General features: G+C 38.4%; 2 protein-coding genes across 2 annotated transcripts; one reads left to right on the top strand and one right to left on the bottom strand.

The window, feature by feature from the left end:
- The first annotated feature begins 243 nt into the window (after positions 1-243).
- Positions 244-973, top strand: LOC122002532 (histone H2B). Its single transcript, XM_042557734.1, has one exon. The coding sequence runs from the start codon at positions 325-327 to the stop codon at positions 793-795; it is 471 nt and encodes a 156-aa protein (XP_042413668.1). The 5' UTR covers positions 244-324; the 3' UTR covers positions 796-973.
- A 20,136-nt stretch (positions 974-21,109) lies between these two features.
- LOC122002530 (ACT domain-containing protein ACR9-like) lies at positions 21,110-24,129 on the bottom strand. Its single transcript, XM_042557731.1, has 6 exons — positions 23,825-24,129; positions 23,088-23,303; positions 22,907-23,012; positions 22,293-22,635; positions 21,548-21,832; positions 21,110-21,465 (listed from the first exon to the last, which is right to left on the bottom strand). Exons 1-6 carry the CDS (start codon positions 23,970-23,972, stop codon positions 21,319-21,321), a joined length of 1,245 nt encoding a protein of 414 aa, XP_042413665.1. The 5' UTR covers positions 23,973-24,129; the 3' UTR covers positions 21,110-21,318.
- Between the last annotated feature and the right edge of the window lie 374 nt (positions 24,130-24,503).

Raw genomic sequence — 24,503 nt, 5'->3', positions numbered from 1 at the left:
AAGTCCCATACTAATTGGGCTGTTCCATATAGTTGAACAGATAGATCAATTAATCCAATCGGATATTTGCTTTGAGTCCGTGGACCGCTTCTGCAAACTATGAACTCCACGATCACGACCGTCCATATTGTCTTACCTAAAACCTAATCTGACGTTCCATAACTTAAACACCTCATCCATCCGAACCGAACTGGAGTCTACCAATCACCGCCATCTACTCTCGTCTTTATAAACCGCCCCAACCCATCCACTTTTTCATCATCTCGATCTAAGTCGTCTGCTCGCCCAATCTCTCTTTTTTAGCTCTCTCGATTGCGAACTCCCATGGCGCCCAAGGCGGAGAAGAAGCCCGCGGAGAAGAAGCCCGCCTCCTCCGATAAACCAGCGGAGGAGAAGGAGAAGAAGGCTGCCGCTGAGAAGGCCCCTGCGGAAAAAAAACCTAAGGCCGGGAAGCGCCTGCCGTCCAAGGACGGTGCGGCCGCCAGCGGCGATAAGAAAAAAAAGAAGGTGAAGAAGGGCACTGAAACCTATAAGATCTACATATTCAAGGTGCTTAAGCAGGTTCATCCGGACATTGGGATCTCCAGCAAGGCCATGTCCATCATGAATTCCTTCATCAACGACATCTTCGAGAAGCTCGCCCAGGAATCCTCTCGCCTCGCCCGCTACAACAAGAAGCCCACCATCACTTCTCGCGAGATCCAGACTTCGGTGCGCCTGGTCCTACCTGGTGAGCTCGCGAAGCATGCCGTCTCCGAGGGCACGAAGGCTGTTACCAAATTCACAAGTTCTTGAAGCAATGATGCTCATTAGGGTTTCAAAAACCTTTGAATCTTTGAGACGTGTTGGATTGAAGGGGTTCTCTAGTCATGTTTTCTTTACCTTCTTTTGTTGCCGTTCCCAGGTGGATCGATGCTATTGTAATATAGTATTTGCCAATGTCGAAGCAATGGAAGCTTGATCTTTTAACGGATGAGCGGTTTTACTGGTCCTGAAACAATCAGAACGATTGCGATGTTAGCAAATGCAAATATCGCATAGCTTTCACTTCACATAAATAAATACAAATGCAAATGATGCTTAAATGGCCTCTATGTTTGTGATCGAGGATAAAATCTCATTAACAAGAATTATCTCCATTTGTGACTGCGAAAAACAGAACGAACAAATTAGCATTACGTTTAAGCTAAATCTATATTGATGCTCATTTTTTTCAAGATTAAATGTTCCTTGGCTTGTGGATGACCTCTGCAGATTCTTAGAAGATTGATGCAGTTGAAGATAAAAGAGCGAGAGATTACTTTAAAGAGAAGATCCAGGAGAATTGAAGCTGTAGGAACATGCCTTTAGTCTTGTACTTGTCATTCTCAGCTCTAGACCTATAAAGTCGTAGGTGATATTAAAGATTGAGTCTGCAAGAAGATAATTGCTTTCGGTTGGAAGTTTGGAACATTGTATTAAAAGAAAATTGAACTGATGGATATATGTCAAACCTAGTATTGCAGCAGTGTATTTGTGATACCTAGTATTGCCTATTTGTAAGCAAATGAAGGCCGGTACAAGCATGACAAACCTGATCAGTAAGTTCGATCACAAATGCATCTGCGTGGCCTCCAATCAAGAAAGCATTTGGGAAAGTGGAAAAAAAATTCAGAAAAATTTCAAGAGAGTCATCTGATAGTAGCAAAGTTAAGAAATCAAATGAGAGATCATAATAAGGTTGGAAGTGGTGTTAGAAGTAGTGAAAAAACACACCAGCATCGTTGAAGAATAAGAACCTGAAAGGAGAAGGTAGAGATCTCGACTGGCCTAGAAAAGAAAATCAATGGCAACAAGATTGCAGAAATTAAACTTTGATACTTGGGGGGTCAGGAACAAAACAAAAATGTCATGTACAGTTAAGAAATTAGAAAGCAAAACCTGCAGAGATATCTTAGCGCTTCGCTCCGGTACAAGAGCAACTTCCTCTAGAGGATACTGAAAAGAAAATAACATACAATATTGTTGACGTTTGCGCTTAAACACTAATTGAATTGTTTGAAAGGAGCCAGAAGCCTTGACCTACAGTGAACAGTGATAAAAATATCCTCCCATATGTTTGGATGACAATCTTGATAAAGCCAAAAAAAAAAAAAACAAGGCTGTCAGAAATATAATTCTGCAAATATATTTCAGAAAATAATTCAGATGAATCAATATCCAAGATAAACTAAACTCCTAACGAACTTGAAAGCTAGATTCACCAATATCATAAATTAAGGGTAGAGTGAGAATTCAATGAGATGTAGAGGAGCTGTGTTTGCATAACTCGAGTAATTCTTAATTAAACTGGCCAATATCATACTAATGGACCAACCAATCAACACCATGGATATCTATCTATCCAATATAAGACCAGTAAATGCAGGTAGACTAAAGTGTAACTGAAAATAAGGATATGTAACTGATATTATTGTAACTATGTTAACGGGGAGCTGTTTGGATAGAATATTACTTCTTACAAGATTGATTGTTCATACTATTTTTTTGCACCATATGATTTCTTGATTTTTCTAAATAAATTATTAAGTAGGTAGCTTTCTGATTAACTTTGCAGGAAACCAACACAAAGGAACTAGGATATTCATGAATATGTAAGACATTGATGTCAGCAAGTTATTACATACAACGAGGGGAACTAAAATAAGTTATTTGCTATTTTCATTCACAGATATAAAAGACTACTGCAGCATATGCTGCTAACCCAAAGATATTGGTAACACATTAAAGCATCGTACCAGAAAACATTGCCTGCACCTTGAACAAGGGCGGATCCATAACGTAGCAGTGCTTCAGAATTTTCAACAGAAACTACAAATAATTGAAAGCTCAGAACAAGTAGCCAGAAAATCATGAGATATGGTGTGATAAAAAAATAATGAAGTTGACATTAAAAATCTTCTCATGTGTAACATAAATCTAAGTTTTTGCTGCAATGTCTTTTCTTTCTTTTAAAAGAACACTTTTGTTGTTTATATTCTTTCTTGCAACCTATTTTGTAATGAGAAATGATCGCTGAAAGAAAAAAATGCACGAAAATGAGTCATTATATCCTACGTGGAAAAAAGGGACAAAGTCTCTTACTAAAAACTCAAGCTTCGCACAGCAGCGGGGAGCGGCGTGTACACAAGTTTCCTGTTTCACTTTTCCAGTGTCGCCCTCGTTTCCTAGGATTTCCCCAACCCGCCGCTACGACGTGGCCAACCCACTCCATCACCATCCATTTTTGATCGGTTTCGAGATCTCTAGGTGCTGATCTCCTCCTTCCTTGGAAGGACGTAAGTGATCCCAGAGACTTCTTTCGTTTCCACTGGCGCACGAAGTAGAGATCTGCCACCAGCGATGTTCTGCCATGACCGACCGAACCCTAAAGCCTCAACCACCAACGAAGTGACGCCACCCCAGCAAAGCCGTGAAGCTCCTCTACGGTTGACTGAACCCTAGCGCCATAACTGTTGGGACCTTGGCGCCCGCTAGAGGGGGTGAATAGCGCCTCACCAAAATCGATTGCTTCCTATAATGTTAGTTCACAGCGGAAATACGAAAACAAATACTACCAAGAGAAAGCAAACCTAACAAGTTGATTTAACGTGGTTCAGAGATAAAACTCCTACTCCACTGCTATCCATAAGGTGGATGATCCCGATCCGTCGGTGGATAACTCCCCGAAAAACCTCCGGCTAGCTCAAACTCCTTGTCGGTGGAGAAATCTCGCCACAAACACTTGAATACAAGCACACCGATCACACGAAGGCTTGGGAGACTCTAATAGGCTTTAACCAAGTCTATTTCGTCAACCATGCCCAAACATCCCGAGCTCTATTAAATAAAGCTCGAGAGGAAAACACTAAGCTGTTTTCCCGCTACCAGTCGACTGGTGTATGCACCAATCGATTGGTGTATGCACCAATCGATTGGTCCATTAAGTGAAGCCGACCGTTACCCAACGGTCGGCTACCAGTCGACTGCTACAGTATACCAGTCGATTGCTACAGTAATCCGTCGACTGTTACAGTGCTGCTACAGTGTCGCTACAATACTGCTGCAATGTCGCTACGGTAAATCCTAAAACACATAGAATTTTGGCCTGAGTACAATCACTCAGCACTCGTCCTCGCCCGACCAACCTACACCTAGCCTTCTAACCTCCTTCATCAGTCTCGCGTCCCTCGGATGTCTCCCCATCCTTCACGTCTTGTCTTCTGGAGCTTCCTTCAGCCTTGTCCATATTGTCGGGTCTTCCTTTGCCAAGAGGCTCCTCACCTCCGGGACTTCATCCATTGTCAAGTCACACTTAGACTTACATTGCCAAAACTACATGCTTGGACTTACACCGCCAAGACTCATCCTTGGACTCTCCTCCTTTGCCAAGATCACACTTGGACTTTCCTTGTTGTACCTGTATCTTGCACACTCACAATGCATATCAAATATAACAATAAACCTAACTTAAACCTTTGCCCAAACATCAAAACCTAGGGTACTCATATTGCTCCAACAATCTCTCCCTTTTTGATGTTTGGCAACCCGTTTAAGTTAGGAAACAATATAGCAATACATATGTAAATAAATATGCAAATCAACTCATGCATAAATAATGAAACCTAAATCCCTAGGCTCCCCCTTCACCTAAGCTCCCCCTTGAGCTAGGATTTCCCGCAAAGGTAAACTTCTCTTCCTTAAACAATCGTTCCCCCTTCACCCCTGATGCTAGGATTTTTTGCAAAGGTGTGTAGGTTTCCCACTTAAACCTAAATTTCTCCCCCTTTGTCATACATTAAAAAAAGCTCCAACAATATCCCAATTGTTGAAAACTTGTCATCCAAATTGACCCTAAACTCATGATTTATCCCCCATGAATCTCATACATCTAAACAAGTTGAAAACACGGTTAAGAATAGTGTTGAAAAACACTTTTAGGCTGGTATCAGTCGACTGCACTAGGTACCAGTCGACTAACCCCTTCGATTTCCACTCACAGAACCTTCTGTGTTCGAAATACACTGTTACTGGTCGACTGGTATCGGAACCAGTTGACTACCCTCATCAAAATGAGCTTACAGGGACATTCTGTGCTCAAAAACATTGTTACCAGTCGACTGGTATTTGCACCAGTCGACTAGTACCCTATTTCTGCAAAAATCAGCCTTTACTGACCAACTTCAGAAATGCACCAGAAATTCTACAGACCTCCAAAAAAATCCCAAATTTTGTGGAGAGGTTTATTTTATCCATGTCTACTTGGGAAAAATATATATAAAAATATATTTATTACAGATCCCAAAATTAACACAAAATTCAAAACTAGCTAAATAGTTCAATTGAGCATTGACCTAAAGTCCTAGTTTTGACTTCCTCTTGATGGATCTGCTCATACTAAACCACAATACTTCTCTAGCATGGGTTTATATGGCATTTATACATCAAAAACTAATTTTTATGTAATATGACCCCCAATGTCATATTTTTATGCATGATATCATCCCAATTGTGCCAACCTACTAGGTTAGAGACTTAAGTCCGTCTCCTAACCACTTGACACATTTGATAACCCATCTACCATGGGTCCCAAAGGCTCTTCCTCACCTTAGGAATCTTAACCTTAGTCACCTCCCTTAGTGACTCATCCACTATGGCTAGGCCACTTCGGTGTACCTCGAGTGACACTTGGCCTACAAAACTCACCTTCTTAACCTTAGACACATTGTCTTTGGTTAATTTCTTCTTGTCCTTAACCTTGGACACCTCATCCTTACAATAATTATATGTCACCCTAACATATTCCTTCTTATTGGCCTTGGATGACTTTCCCTTGTCCTTGGTCACTCCTCCCTTACCAATGTTATGGGTCATCTTAGCACTTGACCTCCTTTTGATCTTGGAGGGACCCAATTTGATATTTTTGGATCTTTGACCACCCAAATACATGTCAAGTCCTTTAGGTCCAATAATGAACCTCTCTAGGACTTTCTCCATTTCCTCAAGCTTTACCTTCAATGCTTGATTTTCCAATTCTAGGATTCTAACCCTAGAATCAACATGTCCATCATAGACATTCTTAGATCTACCCTTCATAGGCATGTGTCTCCCCTTCTTGGGATTAATACCTAGGTTTTCAACCATCTTCTTCTCCTTAGGCAAGATAAGTTGTTTCCTTTTAGGTTTATCATTTGAAAATGATTTCCTAGGGTTATCACCTACATTAACCCTATTCCTATCATTATATCTAAATCCATGATTATGCTTGGGTAAATCATAAAAATTATTTCTAAAATGCATGGAAGAATTTAAATTTGAACTTGAATTCAAATTAGGGTTTACCTCCCTTACCCTTGAAGCTCTCTTCTTCTTCCACTTCTTCAAGTGCGCCAATTTCTTGAGCTCTCCTCTCCTTGGGCACTTTGTGTGGTAGTGACCCCACTCACCACATGTAAAGCACCTAATGTGCTTCTTCTCCTTCTTCTTCTTCTTCTTCTTCCTACAACTCACATTAATTTCTAAATTAACTTTAGTGAGTTTAGGGTTTACCTCCTATATCTTCTTGAGCGAAGGACACCTACTCTTGTAGTGCACCATCTTACCACACTCAAAACATTTGATGTGGTCCTTTGTGCTCTTCTTGGTAGTTGAGGTGGAGGGTTGAGCTTCCAAGATCTCCTCTTCCTCGGATTTCTCTTCTTCCTCTTCACTTGAAGATGTGGATGATTTCACTTCTTCCTCCCTTGAAGATGTGGATGATACCTCCTCATCTTCCTTCTCCTCGGATGTTGAACTCGTGTCAACATTCGATTGGTCCTTCTCTTGTTTGACCAATAAGTCCTTCTCCTTGGGTTCCTCCTCTTCTTGGATTTGTGTAGAACTCTCATGAAGTACAATTACCTTTTTCCAAAGGTCGCTTGCGTTCTCGTACTCACCTACATTCAATACCGCATTAGGAGGTAATAAATTAATCAAAATTCTAGTTACCTCCTTGTCCATCTTCGATTGCTTCCTTTGCTTCTCGGTCCAATACCGAGGCCGGAGGCGCTTTCCCTTCTTATTTGTTGGAGCTTCAAACGGTTCCTCTAACCGATTCCTCCAATACTCGAAATTATCTCGATCGTATGAAGGTGGGATCCGAATATCCCATCCAAGCAGACCTTCCGACTCCATCTCGTTCTACCTCTAACGGTTGCTCCTTTGGCGATTAATCCAACGAAGAGCTCACCTCGCTCTGATACCACTTGTTGAGACCTTGACGTCCGCTAGAAGGGGGTGAATAACGTCTCACCCAAATCGATTGCTTCCTATAATGTTAGTTCACAGCGGAAATACAAAAACAAATACTAACAAGAGAAAGCAAACCTAACAAGTTGATTTAACGTGGTTCGGAGATAAAGTTCCTGTTGGTTGCTACTCGGAAAACCTAGAAGTTCCACTGTACAAAAATTTTGTACAAAGGTCTGAACCTTTTCCTAGCTACCATGTGTTCTTTTAAATTAAATTTTGGATCGCCTGCGGAACTTAATACGTTTGATCCAAAACTTAATCTATTTGTTCTTTTAGGTTTTGACTTGGATCTCCTGCGGAACTTAACACGCTCGACCTAAGTCACCTTAAGTTATTAATTCCATTAAATATTAATTTCCATAATTGGTTCCCAGTACTGACGTGGCGAGGCACATGACCTTCTTGGATATGGGAGCAACCACCACCGACTAGACAAAACCTTTTATGGAAAGCTAATATTTAATTTCCTAAAATAACTTTAGGTTAACCGAAAAGAACAATCAAATCACAAGGAAAAGAAAAACAAAAGAACACTATATCGAAAACAAATTCGAAACTCTAGAATCGTATGCCTCTTGTATTTAGTATTATTTCCAAAAATAACTAGTATGATGCGGAAAGAAAAATACTAGTTATACCTTTTAGAAAAACCTCTTGATCTTCTACCGTATTCCTCTTCTAACCTCGGACGTTGTGTAGGCAACGATCTTCCGAGATGAGAAACCACCAAAGCACCTTCTCCTTTCTTCAAATTTCGGCCAAGCACAAAGCTTCCAAAAGATGAAGATCTTTTCCACTAACCAAGCTCTAAGGGATGTAGGCTTTCTCTCCTTCTTCCTCAAGCTAGATCCGGCCACCAATTAAACTCCATGAGCATGAAGAGGTTCGGCCACAAAGAGAAGAAAAAGAGAAGAAGGAAGGGCCGGCCACACCACCAAGGAAAAGAGGAAGAAAAATAGAATAGAGTCGTTCGCATTGAAGTCACCTCTACCCCCTCTTTTATAATCCTTGGTCTTGGCAAATAAGGAAAATTTAATAAAAACTTCCTTAATTCTTTTTCCATTGAAAAGGAAAATTTATTTAATTAAAAATAATTTTCTTTCTCAATTTTATTTGGCCGGCCATATAAAAGCTACAAACAAGGAGAGTTTTAATTAATTAAAACTTTCTAATTTGTCTCCAGAAATTTATAAAAAATTTCTCCAATAATTTTTATCCCTTCATGATTGGTTTATAAAAAGGAAATTTAATAAATTAAAATCTTTCTTTTAAACATGTGGATAAAAATAAAGTTATCTCTAAAAATTAAAATCTCTTTTAATCTACAAATAAGGAAATATATCAAATCTTTTCTTAATCTTTTGTAGAAACTTATAAAAGAGAATATTTAATTTTAAACTCTCTTTTAAATCATGAACATGGTTAAAAAGGAAAGTTTTCTTAAAATTTAAAATCCACCTTTAATCAACAAATAAGGAAAGATTTCAAATTTTAAACTCTCTTTTAAACATATAGATGATTTACAAATAAGGAAAGTTTTTACCAAAAATTAAAACCATCCTTTTAATCTACAAATAAGGAAAGAGATTAATCTCTTCTCTTAATCTTTTGTAGAAAGCTATAAAAGGATATTTTTAATTTTTAAACTCTCTTTTTAAAACCTTGATATCCACATAAGAAATAATTTTAATAAAAATCTCTTTTAATATTCTAGTGGCCGGCCACCTAAGCTTGGGACCCAAGCTTTGGCAGGCCACCTACATGGCTCATCTACTTGGTCTTGGCCGGCCCTAGCTTGGGTTCCAAGCTAGCTTGGCCGACCCTATTGGATGGGTAAGAAGGTGGGTATGCGGTGGGTATAAATCTCTATATACTAGAGGCTACGATAGGGACCGAGAGGAGGAATTGGTTTTGGTCTCCCGATGAAATTAAGCATCCCGTGTTCGCCCCGAACACACAACTTAATTTCATCAATAATAATTCATTCCACTAAAGAACTATTATTGAACTACCGCACCAATTTCAAATTACATTTTGGGCTCCTTCTTATTATGAGTGTGTTAGTCTCCCTGTGTTTAAGATAACAAATGTCCACTAATTAAGTAAGTTACTGACAACTCACTTAATTAATATCTAGCTCCAAGAGTAGTACCACTCAACTTCATCGTCATGTCGGACTAAGTCCACCTGCAGGGTTTAACATGACAATCCTTATGAGCTCCTCTTGGGGACATTCTCAACCTAGATCACTAGGACACGCTTCCTTCTATAATCAACACACACACTATAAGTGATATCATTTCCCAACTTATCGGGCTTATTGATTCATCGAACTAAATCTCACCCATTGATAAATTAAAGAAATAAATATCAAATATATGTGCTTGTTATTATATTAGGATTAAGAGCACACACTTCCATAATAACTGAGGTCTTTGTTTCTTTATAAAGTCAGTATAAAAGAAACGACCTCTAATGATCTTACTCAATACACTCTAAGTGTACTAGTGTAATTATATAGTTAAGATAAACTAATACCTAATTACACTACGACCTTCCAATGGTTTGTTCCTTTCCATTATGGTCGTGAGCTACTGTTTATAATTTATAAGGTACTGATAACATGATCCTCTGTGTGTGACACCACACACCATGTTATCTACAATATAAATTAATTGAACAACTACATTTATCATAAATGTAGACATTTGACCAATGTGATTCTTATTTCTAGATAAATGTTTATACCAAAAGCTAGGGTTTTAGTATACACTCTAACAGTTTCTACTCCACGGCTGTCCGTAAGGTGGACGATCCCGATCCATCGGTGAATGACTCCCCGGAAAACCTCCGGCTAGCACAAGCTCCTTGTCGGTGGAGAAACCTCGCCACAAACACTTGAATACAAGCACACCGATCACACGAAGGCTTGGGAGACTCTAATAGGCTTTAACCAAGTTTATTTCGTTAACCATGCCCAAGCACCCCGAGCTCTATTAAATAGAGCTCGAGAGGAAAACACTAAGCTGTTTTCCTGCTACCAGTCAACTGGTGTATGCACCAGTCGACTGGTCCTTTAAGTTAAGTCGACCGTTATCCAATGGTCGGCTACCAGTCGACTGCTACAGTATACCTGCTACAGTAACCAGTCGACCGCTACAGTGTTGCAACAGTACTGCTGCAGTGTCGCTACGGTAAATCCTAAAACACATAAAATTTTGCCCTGAGTACAATCACTCAACACTCGTCCTCGTCCTCGCCCGACCAACCTAGACCTAGCCTTCTAACCTCCTCCATCAGTCTCGCGTCCCTCGGATGTCTCCCCATCCTTCACGTCTTGCCTTCTGGAGCTTCCTTCGGCTTTGTCCATATTGTCGGGTCTTCCTTTGCCAAGAGGCTCCTCACCTCCGGGACTTCATCCATTGCCAAGTCACACTTGGACTTACGTTGCCAAAACTACATACTTGGACTTACACCGCTAAGACTCATCCTTGGACTCTCCTCCTTTGCCAAGATCACACTTGGGCTTTCCTTGTTGTACCTATATCCTGCACACTCACAATGCATATCAAATACAACAATAAACCTAACTTAAACCTTTGTCCAAACATCAAAACCTAGAGTACTCAGATTGCTCCAATAATAACCACCAGCCAAGTGGCGCCACCCCCATCCGCGAAGCTCCTCCACGGCCTAAGCCCTAAAGCTCCTCCACCAGCGATGCTCCCCCACCCAATTTTATCATCCGCACAGAGGGCATTTACTCCATGGTAGAACCCTAAAGCCGGATAAGGTCTATACGAGTTTGTTTCTTAACACTTGATGAATCTTGATGTTATTCTTTCTGCCTTCCTCTTATCCACCTACAAAATAACTAACAACATTGAACATTAAGCTTTTCACATGCCTGAGAACTTGTAGTTCTTGCCGCATATCATTTCTCATCTTTGTGTTATTGTTATTTATGTTCGCCAATAACTATTTTGTTTGGATTTAGGTTATAAAATTGTTATGGAGCAAGAACTATTAATTGAGAGTGATTTCCAAGTGTTGGGTGATTCGTCATGCTCAAATACAGTTGATACTCCACGAGTTGGGATGTATTTTTCAGCTGAAGAAGTTCATGCTTTTTACAAATCCTATACCCAAGGTCTTGGTTTTGGTATTTCAAAACTGGGTTCCAATAAAGGAGATGATAGTCAGCTGAGGTATTTTTCATTCTCTAAAAATGGTAAGACCGCTCCTAGATTGAAAAACTCCTTTTATCCTAGACCTTGTAGCGAAACGGATTGCAAAACAAAGATTAATATTACAGTTCAGAATGATGGATTATGTGTCAGTACTAGTATTCAACTTAAACATAATCATGCATTAAGTCCAAGGAAGTCAAGACATTTTAGATGTAATAAAGTATTAGATTCTCAAACTAAGAGGAAATTAGAGTTGAATGATCAAGCGGGAATAACTTTGAGTAGGAATTTTCAATCATTTGTTGTTGAAGCTAATGACTATGAAAATTTGACGTTTGATGAGAGAAAATGTAGAAATTATGTGGCTGAAGCACGGAGATTAAGGCTTGGGAATGGTGATGCAGAAGCCTTGAATAATTACTTTTGTCGTATGCAAAGTAGAAATTCAAATTTCTTTTATGTGATTGATGTAGATGAAGATTCTCGTATAAGAAATATATTTTGGGCGGATGTAAGATGTAGGGTTACATGTGATTCTTTTTCTGATATCATTACATTTGATACTATAGATCTTACCAATAGTTATAATATGTTATTTGCTTCGTTTATCGGAGTAAATCATCATGGTGAATCCATATTACTTGGACGTGATTTGATATTTAAAGAAGATTATAAAACTTTCATTTGGTTATTTAAATCATGGTTGACATGCATAAGAGGAGGAGCTCCATAAGCTATTATTACGGATCAATACAAAGTCATGGAAATTGTAATTCTGGAGGTATTTCCGGAGTCTCATCATTGTTTATGTCTTTGGTATATTATGAAAAGACTTCCAGTCAAGTTTAGTAGCCATGCCAACTGTAAATTGATAAAGAGAAACTTGAATAATATTGTTTACAATTCTATGAAATCTGAAGAATGTGATAGCAACTAGAAAAAATTGATCGAAGAATTTAACTTGGAGAAAAATGATTGGTTGAATTCTTTATCTGAAATTCGTCATAAGTGGATGTCTGTGTATGTGAAAGATAAATTTTGGGCAAGGATGCCGATAAGTCAAAGAAGTGAGAGTTTGAATGTATTTTTTGATGATTATGTTCATTCGAATACAACTTTGAAGTAGTTTATTGAACAATATAGCAATGCTTTGAAAAGCAAGATTGAAAAGGAAAATAATTCTAATTTTGCGTCTTTCAATTCAATCATTCCGGTCATCAGTGGCAATCCAATTGAAAAGTAGTTTCAAAGTGTTTATACTAACAAGATATGCAAATTGTTTCAAGATGAGCTGCAAGGTTTGATGTTTTGTAACACTTCATTTGTGAAGCAAGAAGGGTCAACACTCTTTTTTGAGGTGACGAAGACTGTATATGGAAAAGAGGGAGCAACTCCAAAAGATATTTCTTTTTGGGTACAATATAGTGAGTTACAATGTCAGATGAAATGTTTGTGTCATCCCTTTGAGTTTCGTGGAATTATGTGTAGACATTTGATGTCTATTCTAGTGAAAAGAAATGTCACTATAGTTCCATAAAATTATATTTTGGAACGGTGCAAAGGCATTAAACGTGGATATCAAGGAATCATCAATATTTATGATGATTCTTGTCATCATGCAGAGGAACGACGAAGATATGATAATCTTCAACCATTGTTACAGGAAGCGGGACAGCTTAGGTAAAAAAAAAAATGATGAGAGGTGCTTGTTTTAACAGGGATATTGAAAGAAGTAAAAAAAAGGCTTATCGATATAAATATTGGGGATTCATTGAATGGTGATTAGGACAGCAACAGAATACATGAGGAATCAAGAAATGAGAGCAAAAAACAGTCCACTGAAAGTAAGGTCTCATGGGCGTCTATCGACGAAACAAAATTAATCCAAAATTGAGCAAATTGTGAAAAAGGCAAGGCAAAGTCTCAGAAAAAGGTTTGGTTGCATATTTGGTGTAATTTGTTTTTGGTGTTATGTTTTGGTGATAATTGATTTTACTTTTTGTTATTTTTTAACATTGAACATAAGTACATCTCTCTACGAGGTTCTACAGTTGATAGAAAGCAAGATGAGTTATCCAATTTGAATTCTCCAAGTATGATCGATGATCAAACCAGTCAAAATGTAAGTTAGACGCATGAAATATTTTTGAATTTAAAATTTATCATTTTACATTTCATTAGTATATGTACTTAGAGTTGGTAATTTTGGCAAGAAATTGGTACTATTTTATTTAAGAGTCCAGTCAAAATTGAAAAGCATGATTTTAGATTTATCTTCTGTTGATATGATTACAATTGATAACAGTTTGTTAATACTTGTTGTTCTTTTTGGTAATGGAGCTGTATCATTTTGAAAATAATATGGTGTTAAAGACATGGAGTCCACAAGTACTATTTTTCCAGCAACCTTTTATCATAATGATTTATGCACATTAAAAGTGCTACATTTTCTTAGTACTGCATTCCTATGTAAACCTAAATAAAGTCCTGCATTTTGTTTGATTGCTCCTTTAATAATCCTCAGCTATGTTAATCCAAGTTGTACGAGTCTCTAAGATTTTGGTTGGTTTATATGCAAACTTGTTTTAAGCTGAATTTATCAGATGTTTCTTCTATACTGTCTGACATTCTGATTCCTTCACTACTGGAACAATTTCATAGGTTACAGGGTATTTGGCAGAACACCTCTCAGTTGGGAGACAAGGAAGATTGTAATGTTGGCCCTCTTAGGGGTTGCAAGGTTTATGGTGGCACTGGGTTCTTTTTTAATTGAAGATAAATGTAATGCAATTGAAGATTGTAATACAATTAGGTTTATATGTAACACATTTAGTAAAAGACATTATGTTATTGATTTGGTTATTTTTGGACTTTTTATGCAAAAGCCAATTAGTGTAACTAGCATTTGAAATTTTTGATGGATTAGTTTACATGTTTTTGAGGTGGACCTGATTTATTTGAGTATCATATATATTACATAGCAAAAGCATAAGTTCACTTCCAATACAGAAGCAGTCATAAACTCACTTCTCTTTCCACTCCCACACTCTTTGAAAACTCCTCTCTACTCAGTTTAGACCTTTTGATGCCTTCAGATGCAAGTAGTTTTTCCACCACCAACTAAAAGATAGTAACACAGAAACACTTGATAAGCACTAGACAAAAACAAATAGTTCATACTCAAGTTACCTAGTGTCACAGTATATATAGAGGATTTACCTGAGTTGCTATGCCAGCATGATTTGTACGAGGAATCCAAAGTGTAGGCGTACCTTTCATGCGGTTGTACCTAGTATAAGAAAAATTCATATGAAAGATCAAATTTAACCAATAATTTCAGCTGTAGAAATCTTTGGAGAAACTTGTTATTTTCTGGAAATTCAAGTCATAACCAAATTGCATTAACCAGAAATAACATAATTTCATCAAACAACCCCAACAAAAAAACCAAAAAACACTAAGAAGGCACATTAAAAAACCAAAAAAATCTTCTATTACTTCAACGGTTATTTGCTTATAGCAAATTACATCAACCATTTCAAAATCATCACAATTTAAGTAAATGCAACTATAGTGCTAGCAACTCTAAACTTCCTATTCAATGAACATATTTCATCACTCAACTTCATAGTAACATACTAACAAAGTTGTTCACATTCTTTAGGAGATCATTGCAATCAACTGCACTTTCGATGTACATATTAGATTTCTTCAATTCACTAATCTCCATCTATAATTTTTTTTTATCCCTCTTCAGATCATTAATAATTACCTTAGTTCTCTCTGACAATTCTAGATCATGCCATAAGAAGAAGCCACATCCCCTTTCCTGAATATCGAATAAACTTAATAAAAACCCAATAATTAAAAAACACATAAATACAGTTAGTTTTGAAACAATTTTATATAAAGAAAACTTACTCTAAATTTTGGACATGAAAAAATCGCCTTCCTGGATTTGTTTCCTTCCATGATGTCCATAGAGTAGCCCTTAACCCACAATAACATAATATATGGGGAGTTTCACCTTGTTCATCATTCATGCGCCTTTAAGTGAAAGATGTTGTTGATGAAGAGCCGACAAACATGAATATTTGTTCCTTTGTCCAGTAATTTTTTTTATATCAATTAATGCAAATTACATGAAAAAAGTAAACATTTTAAGGCTAATTTATAGTGCAAAAAATTATCAGCAGACCTAATTGAATATTAAAAATATTGATCACAGAGCGACCAAGTAAAATATTACCCAATAAATGATCGAAAATAATAGTAAATGATAAATTAGCTGGTAAAGTACCCCAAAAGCTGAAGTTCATTCAAACAAGCTAAATCTGACCATAAACACATGAACAACAAAATCTCCAATCACAAATATGCAAAACACAACATAAATCCGCTAAAAGTAGAAAAATTTGATACGCACGCTAGCTCTCGAAAAAAAATTGGAACTGAAAAATAAAATCAATGAAAAAGACAAACTTACTTCGCGGCAGAATGCTAAACTTGGATGAGCCGGAGAAGGCGAAAGGAGTCTTTGGGATCACTTACGTCCTTCCAAGGAAGGAGGAGATCAACACCTGGAGATCTCAAAACCGATCGAAAATGAATGATGGCGGAGTGGGCTGGCCGCATCGTAGCGACGGGTTTGAGAAACTCTAGAAAACGAGGGCGACACTGGAAAAGCGAAGCAGGAAACTTGTGTACACGCCGCTCTTTTTAGTAAGAGACTTCGTCCCTTTTTTCCACCTAGGATATAATGACTCATTCCTTAAGCCTTTCGTGTGTTTTTTTTCTTGCGGCATATCATTTCTCTTTCGGAATATCTATTGAATTGAACATGTTTATGGTACAGTAATGGGATATGCTTTGTTTTAAGATGATTATTCACATTTTAGGAAATAATACATTAATTGAATAGCCAAAGATGAATTGACATGCTATTTTTCTATAGTAAGGGGAGTTTTGGCGCAACGGTAAAGTTGTTGTTGTATGACCTAAAGGTTACAGATTCGAGTCTCGAAAATAGCTTCTTGCAAAACAGGTAAAGCTGCATACAATAGACCATTCCCTAGGACTTGCATTGGTGGGAGCTTCATGCACCGAACTGCCCTTTTTTAAAGTTTCAATATCAGTATACATCATAATTTAATTTTGGTATCCAGATTAGTAATTGTACAAACTGTCGATGTTGTAAATTCATAACATGGTTGGATAATGACAGTGTCACTAATTAACTTCACTTTATATATGAAACCTTTTGGGTGCCATGTAGTGTGTTACACAATTACGAAATAAAGATAAACATACTAGAGTTGATAAACATTGTATTAGGGGTGGCAAAAGATGGCATGAGTCATTTACAAGACATGAATTGACCCAGAAATTTGTGGCTTACAGGTCAGTTAAACGAGCTGGGTCATAACATGATGTGTTAAGGTTTAATGACTTGAGTCACTTTGACCTTTTTACCACTTTGACCCATTTAAACGCGATTCATTTTGACCTGCTAAAATAAGATACATAACTTGTTTCAACATCTATTCATTATCAAAAAATCATGTTTTCAAAATTTTGAGGCTTCGTAACAGTTTGTTTCCCAAACCAGTCTACAGGCGTCGATGAATCATTATATTGTGCTAATGATATTGCATACATAGCTTGAATAGAGCTTCATGAATGGATTAAATTCATGCAGCTGGTCTCAAATAATTGAGACAAACATTGCTTGATGACTAGGATGAAGATGATGATGTTGAATGTCAGTGCAAGTTTATCACATGCATCTGATATTTTTGGAGGTACTTGTGTCAGCTTTTGACCAATTCTATATGGAGGTTTTTTTTCTTAATACTTAGAAATCTAACTTCTAGGTATGAAAAACAAGTAATTCCAATAAAAGAACTTGTGAGAACGTTCCAATCTACACAAAAGATCTAATGATGATTTACTGAAGTATGTTATCAGAAAGTTCAAGAAGGTATCTTGAACAACTGATACAGGGGAAAAAAAATTAATGTAGCACAAGCCTATTTTATGTGATATAAAGTAATTATCAATAAACTCAATCAGAAGGGCAAACAAGTTAAAAGCATGATTTGGATGAGAAATGCCATAATTCAATAAGTACTTATTGAATGGGGGAAAAACGTACCCATTTGTGAAAGAGGAGGGCAAATATATGCGACACAAAAGATTGGCTCCATAACTGGACAATTAAATCAAATATGCACTTTCCTTTTCAGGTGTTTTGACATAATAATCAGTGGGTACATCATAGAAACAAAGGCTAGTATCAATTCCATAATTTGCAGTGGCAATTTGATCTTCATCCTTGTTAAAAATTATATCTGCAGCAGTATCATAGGGAATTAGTCTCTCATTTTATACTTTATTTTCATTACAAAACAATATTATTACAATTTTTTTAACAAAGAATAACAAACAGGCGACCTACCAATTCCAAGTGTATAATAGGCGTACAGATAAAAGATGCAGACAGGATGTGAAAAGTAACAATATATACTTTCTAATTAGTAGAATTAATAGCTTACGGGATTCACTATTAAGTCTCAGGTAGTCTGTTAACGACGAGAGAGTAGAAGTTATAATGAGACAAACTGCTCTTTGCTAATGAATTGCAAGGGAAGCTAAATATAGTGTAAACTGTGTTTAGCTACACTTGCGTGTTTATTTCTATCATTCTTTGTCAGTTGAGAAACATACATATTTATTTCTTATTTTGAATTTTCAGTAAACATATATCACAATCTTGACAGTGGGTTCTTAGATCTCATATTTCATACTACAACCATTCTGTATTTGAAGTTCAAAGACCTATAAAGTCTATTTACTATACCATTGAATTAGACTAAAGGTTCTTAAATCTCACATTACCTATGACTGATGATCCTGTCTGAAAACTGCGGAGATGGAACGCTGGGCACGGTGGGTTGACGGTTGACCGAGAGAAGACCTTTCACTCCACAGAAGAACCTCCTTTTGACCCCGCGCACACGGATACCGGCTAACAAAATGTCAGTGCCTTGAGGCCAAGGGGACTCCTGGCGAAGGCACTTCAACGCTCAAGTCAGTACAATTCCGGCCGGGTGAACGAAGAATAGTAAGAACATGCACGAGAGTGAGTTGCAGATATTCAAAGAACGTACCTTGTCCAGAGAGGACTCCCCGTTTATGTACCACCTCTCATAACCTCCGCAATCATGAGGTGACCATGTGTGTCAGAGGTTGTTAGGGAAAGGAAAGCGCACAACCTTGGCAATATGCAATAATTGTCCAAGGAATTTTTTCACTTACTCGCATGTATACCTCTTTTATCGTTTGTAGTTTATGCCCTTGTTGAGGTTAGTGAGGGATTATGCTATCATAAGTGGTCGGATGATGGAAGACACAATAACCCTTGACGAAGGTTTTAGAAGAATGTTTTTTGACATGTGGTTATTATTCTGACAAGTTGTTAGGATGTTGTCTGCTGAGTATCTCTTGGCTGGCTAGTAAAGCCGGCCACCTTTATATCTATTTCTGCATTAAGCTGCCAGTCACATTCTATATAGTCCACTCTATTATATCTTATGCGGTGTATATCTCAGCCGACTAGTAAGGTCGGTCACCTTTATATTTGTCTCTGCTTTAAGCTGCTCAGTCATGTTCTGTATAACATTGGAGATTTGCTCGAAGAATGATTATAATGACTTAGTTATGTTAGAGAAATCCGTTTGAGAAATAATACGATAACCTGCGCGTCCTGGAAATTCATCTGATAACTGGTGCTTGCTAGAAATTCGTCCGGGTAGCAATATGAGGTTAAGTGCCTTAAGCCCAATCGGCCTTTTACCCAATTGGGCGCGCGTAGAGAGATTTGTGCGCCTTGAGTGCCTTAAGCCCGGCCGGCCTTTACTCTGGCTGGGCTTGCATAGAGAGATCTGTAAGCCTAAGGTGCCTTAAGCCCGACTAACCTTTTATCTGGCCGGCCAAGTCTAGAGTGATTTGTGAGCCTCAAGGAGGCTGACCTTTACTCTAATCACACCTATGGCAGGTCGATTGAGAGATGGGTCGACCATCCCGCAGGCCTGTAAGGCTGGCCGAACTTAAACTCAACCGGGCGAGTTACCTTTTCAGTAAAGTACTAGGCTCCTTATGCTTGACCAGCTTAAGGGTCGGCCGGCCTTTGATTATCCGGCTTATAATCCGGCCAGGTTGGACCCTAGAGCCCTAATGTTGGGTGAGCGCCAAAGCCAGATGGGGCATGCACTCTTCCCCTGCCCTTGACCACCATATCATCTTGACTTTGACCGCCATATCACGGTGACTTTGACTGTCATGTCATCTCTTGGGTCAGCTCGTGACATCTTGCATCAACTGACAATACAATTTCGAAGACCCATGAATCAAAGTATTGTAGTTTCCATTATCTACGTGAAAAAACATATCATTTTATTCGTAGTTTTTAAATACCTGAGATTACATCGAAAAAAAAAAAACAGGGAATACAACATTACCAAAAGCTCGGTCATCGATTCCCAAAGCTACATCAGCAAACAACTGCTGAAGCAAATCAGGTCTCAGCCCTGGCGAGCTCAAAGCCTGCAGAAAAACAAGATCACCAACTAAGTAATGAGCATCAATTCAACATCCCTACAGATGAGTACAGAACGCAGTCCAAGAAACGTTACTCGATGCGACCCTCGAGTTAAAAAAAACAAAAAACAGAACTAATAAAGGACAAACAACCCCAATCCTACCCAAGGACCAGAACCCTCACCTTCCGGAGCTTCCTCTCGACCTCCAGAGTGAGCGCGTCCAGGTAAGTCGATCTCCGATCCGACGAGGCAGGCTGCATCGTCCCGGCCACTCAAAACGCAGAAGCATTTGAATATAAACGCGGCAGAATCCTAACCCTTCTGCAACCGCGATCCGATCGAAAAGGGCTCCAAGGACGCAATAACTCGAACCCCTAGCAAAAAAAAACAAAAGAGATCGACGAACGATGCGAGGGCCAGCAACCGTTCTCCTCGCACGAAGTCAAAACACGACAAAACCAACCTTCGCCATTTCACTCCGTTTGAATCTCCCAACTCGCCCGTTACCAGGCCTTATGATGACGTGTATGCTCTTATCGAAGAGGTGAGAGGTGTAACGAGTCTAACGACAACTACCGTAGCCACTTCTAAGTAAAAATTTTTACATATTTTTTCATTATCAAAAAATCTATCAAGAACTCAATAACTTACTTCTACACTTTTCATATTATATATATATATATTTCATCTTTCTATCCTATATTATTTATATTTAAATTTTAATAAAATTTAAATTCATAAATTATTAATCAAAAATTAACATTTCTGAGTTTTTTTAATATTTTATTTTTAAATTAAAAATAAAAAAATTTAATAAAAAAATAATGAACAAACTGTTCCGTATTCATAGAGTCGCTCTTGTTATCGGAGCCACGTCACAGTGGGAGTTCAGAACTATGAATGCAAGTAAAAACAGAAATGAGTTAAACGAGAATGGGGGTTATTTTCGCCGTTTTGTTACATTTTTTTTATACAGCACGTTTTGGGTGACGGAAAGCAGGTGAGACGGCGTTGATTCTCGAAGATTCGTTGTACCGTCAACAAAATTAATGAAAAAAAGTACACTTTTACATCAAAATTACATAATTATATTAATGTCTGAGGAAGACTGTACAATTGACCCATTGACTATTTACGTTTACATAGGGGTGGTAAAGAAAATAAATGTTAAAAAAAAAGGCTGAAACATGAACGCTTCTCTAAATTAGATAGGTTTCTGCTTACCAGCCCATTAAAGTTCTTCTCACCCTATCAACAATATGATTCTTAGCATGTCTACTTGACAAAGGCAAGTCGTTGCTATCAACCAAGAGAAACCTATAGACCTCCCATTCCCTATCAGATGATGAGTGCCTGCCAATTTCAGCCTGCAAATGATATATATATGTGGAGATTGAATAATCGCAGTATTGCGACCAAAAGGTGTTTAGAGATTGTAGCTTTGCTTACAGAGAAAATGCAAATCCCTAGCAATTTAAGAGCAAGAGTGGAATCATAGAAGACACGAGGCCTTCCTTTTCCAGAAAGCTCAACGGGATTGGCAACGAGGAGCTCGGTCTCGGGCCCACGATTAACGATCATAACTCTCAATGGGTGAAGCATTTCTGATCTCAAACGAGAGAATAGGAATTCCTGCTTTTCTGGATCAGTAATCTTCTTTCCATCAGTTTGCTGGATGAATAGATCAATCTCTCGGGAGCCTTTCGTATGCGACATGAATCGCCCGTAAGCTATCTGAATCATGGGGAACAAGATCATTATCGGTTATCATGCATCTTCAATGTGCATTTGCAATGACCTGGCAAACTGGGATTATGAGTGCAGTGGAATCTTTGTGAAGGTAACATGAGCAATAAAGAGCTAGATAGAATATGCTAGCAGTTTGTATATATTTTTATTGGATAATAAATATAGATGCAATTTTAATCCTGATGACTGGAGAATGTTGTTAGATCTAGCTTTGTGAGGATGTGAAAAATTCAGCTTCTTCATGAAATTGGAACTCATGTCAGGGGTAAATGTTGTTAATCATCACTTTGCTGCAGTTCTCTTCTTTCCTAGTGTGAGAGGCAGGGTTACACAAGAATCAATAACCAATAATCAATTAACTAATATGCTAAATAATTCATTTTTTAACAGCTATAAGTGATATCTAGCTTAAGTTAAATAGCAAAAGTCAGAGGAGAAAGGGAACCTGAATATTGCAATCCTTCAATGTCCTCAAAATGTCATAGAGGAGTCCCTTTTGATCAACACAATGAATTTGAAGCAAAGTCGAAGTATGACTTAATGTATTATCAAAATTCAGATCGGGTTTCTTCAGATTTTTCATGTCTGGAGTGACAGAATGTGAACAAAGTTCGTTGTCTACTAGCTCCAGGCCAAATAGATTTTCAGCAACTTGTGGTGGAAGGCTGGAGAAGCCATGTTGAAAACCATTAGCTGGCAAAATCTCAAAGCTATAAAGAGACTCCCCAAGGATTGCACTCAGTTGTTCACGCGTCTCATCCTGTCTCCTTTGTGTGTGCAAGAGCTCCCTGCCAAAACAGCAAAGTAGAAGGTACAAATTTCCATCTTATCTAAACAGGGCACAGAAGTCTGTCAAGATAACAGTCTTGAAACCATATGCTACCTTATGCACAGACGCTTGCCAAAAAAAAAATATGCACCTATTGCATTAGTTGCTAGAACTTCATTGCATTACATAGTTGATGCAACATTCCAAATGAAAACTAGCATGATAATAGAAATTCGAACAAACACAAGATCCAAGAGAAGAAGTTGAAACAAATTGGTAGATCCACTTACATGCCATCAGTAATAAAGAAAAGGTTCATGGCCTTGCAATCCGGGGTTGTTGAGACCTTCACTCTGTGAATCAAAAGCTCAAGCTCACAAAGAACCCGTGTGACATCTACAACAAATACGGCAATGATTAAGAAGTGCAACTTCCAACATAAGATCAACTCAGAGGTAAGATATGAATTACCATGCAAGAGTCCTTTCCGATCAGTAGAAAACAACTTCATGAGGTAAACCTGAGAATGCATAGGCTGGTTCGATGAATCAATGTCAAATGGAAAAGACCAAGTCGGGCAAATGGATATTAGTCGGTTCTTCAAACTCGTCCAATGGATGTTACTGGAGGCTGAGCACGGGATGACCCATAATACCAAATAGCACCATTGCCCATCAGTCGATAAATCTTCAATCAAAACAAAAATAATAATATTACAGACCAATTCCAAGAAAGTTTGACTTGGTGACATCAATGAAAAGGTAGCATCCAAACTCGTCATTCAAAAAATGCAGCAGCATTTCCAAGAGTAAAAAAATCAAAACAAACAAAACAGATGATGACATGTGAACAGCAGTGAGGAGATAACTATCAAGAAAAGGCATTCGCAAACTAGAGATAATTAGTTCAATTTTTAGACAGGAAGAAGCAATTTGATTAAAAAAACACACGATTTCCCGAATCGGGAAAAAGAACACTGCGTCATCAAACAGTATAATGGAGATGAGAAAATAAGAGTTTCAGCAATTACTTGTCAATAAACCTAAAATGTCATTAAAATCAATAATCAGAACACCAGAATCAAAAGGGGATAGAACGATGTACAAGGTATCTAAAGAGGACCACAAAAGCAAGAACAATGACATCGGGATTCGCCCAAGCAAGAATAAAACTAACAGAATTGTAAAAATAATAATAACCACTATCACCTCCTCTGGTGATGCGAAGGCCGAACTCGAGGATCGTGCGGCAGAGGTCGCATCCGAGGCCCGTCTGATCGGGGCAATTGATGGTGATGACGCTGAGCTCCCCGGCCCTCTTGGCGACCTGGATTGCTACCGCCTCGTCGCTCGCCATTCCTATCCACCAGCTCTCCCGATCGGACGCAGCCGATGAATCCGCTGCCTACACGGAATATTCCACGAAGATTCCGGCCTGCCTCCCCCTTACCCTCTCTCGTTCTTTCTCTCCTCTTGCTTTTTCACGCACCGCAAAAAGTTTATAGGGACTAGTCGGCGAGCAGGGTCAGGGTTTAATACTTTGCCATAAATGTAGCTGACCTGTCTCACCAGAAACAGGAAACACGTTAATTCCACGCTCGTATCTCCATCGAAGACGCTAGCGAAAGGATGGACCGATGGAGCCTGGTCAGCAGATTTCTCATGACGTCATCTCTTCCTCATCGCGATATCTGGTAACGCGTTCCGTGAGTTGCTCGCGACAGCTGGTGTCCAGGTCAATCGCTGCAGAAGCAAGGCAAAAACGACGCGGACGGGCCTTGGAAGGGATCACAACCGTCCGTCTACGATCGGACAGTTCCCAGTGTGCGTTGCGTGGCGGAGTCCACCGCAACCGTAGGATATGTCGCAAGTGGAGCTGAGGTTTCCA

This window comes from Zingiber officinale, chromosome 7A (genome assembly GCF_018446385.1).
Source record: "Zingiber officinale cultivar Zhangliang chromosome 7A, Zo_v1.1, whole genome shotgun sequence".
Taxonomy (NCBI): Eukaryota; Viridiplantae; Streptophyta; class Magnoliopsida; order Zingiberales; family Zingiberaceae; genus Zingiber; species Zingiber officinale.
This window is presented reverse-complemented; position numbering and strand designations above follow the sequence as displayed.

Coding starts and splice junctions, on each gene's coding strand:
- LOC122002532 (XM_042557734.1), top strand. CDS start 325: ATGGCGCCCAAGGCGGAGAAGAAGCCCGCGGAGAAGAAGCCCGCCTCC.
- LOC122002530 (XM_042557731.1), bottom strand. CDS start 23,972: ATGGCGAGCGACGAGGCGGTAGCAATCCAGGTCGCCAAGAGGGCCGGG. Junction 23,304..23,824: donor CCTTCGCATCACCAGAGGAG/GTGATAGTGGTT, acceptor TTTTGATTGAAG/ATTTATCGACTGATGGGCAA. Junction 23,013..23,087: donor TCGGAAAGGACTCTTGCATG/GTAATTCATATC, acceptor TATTTGTTGTAG/ATGTCACACGGGTTCTTTGT.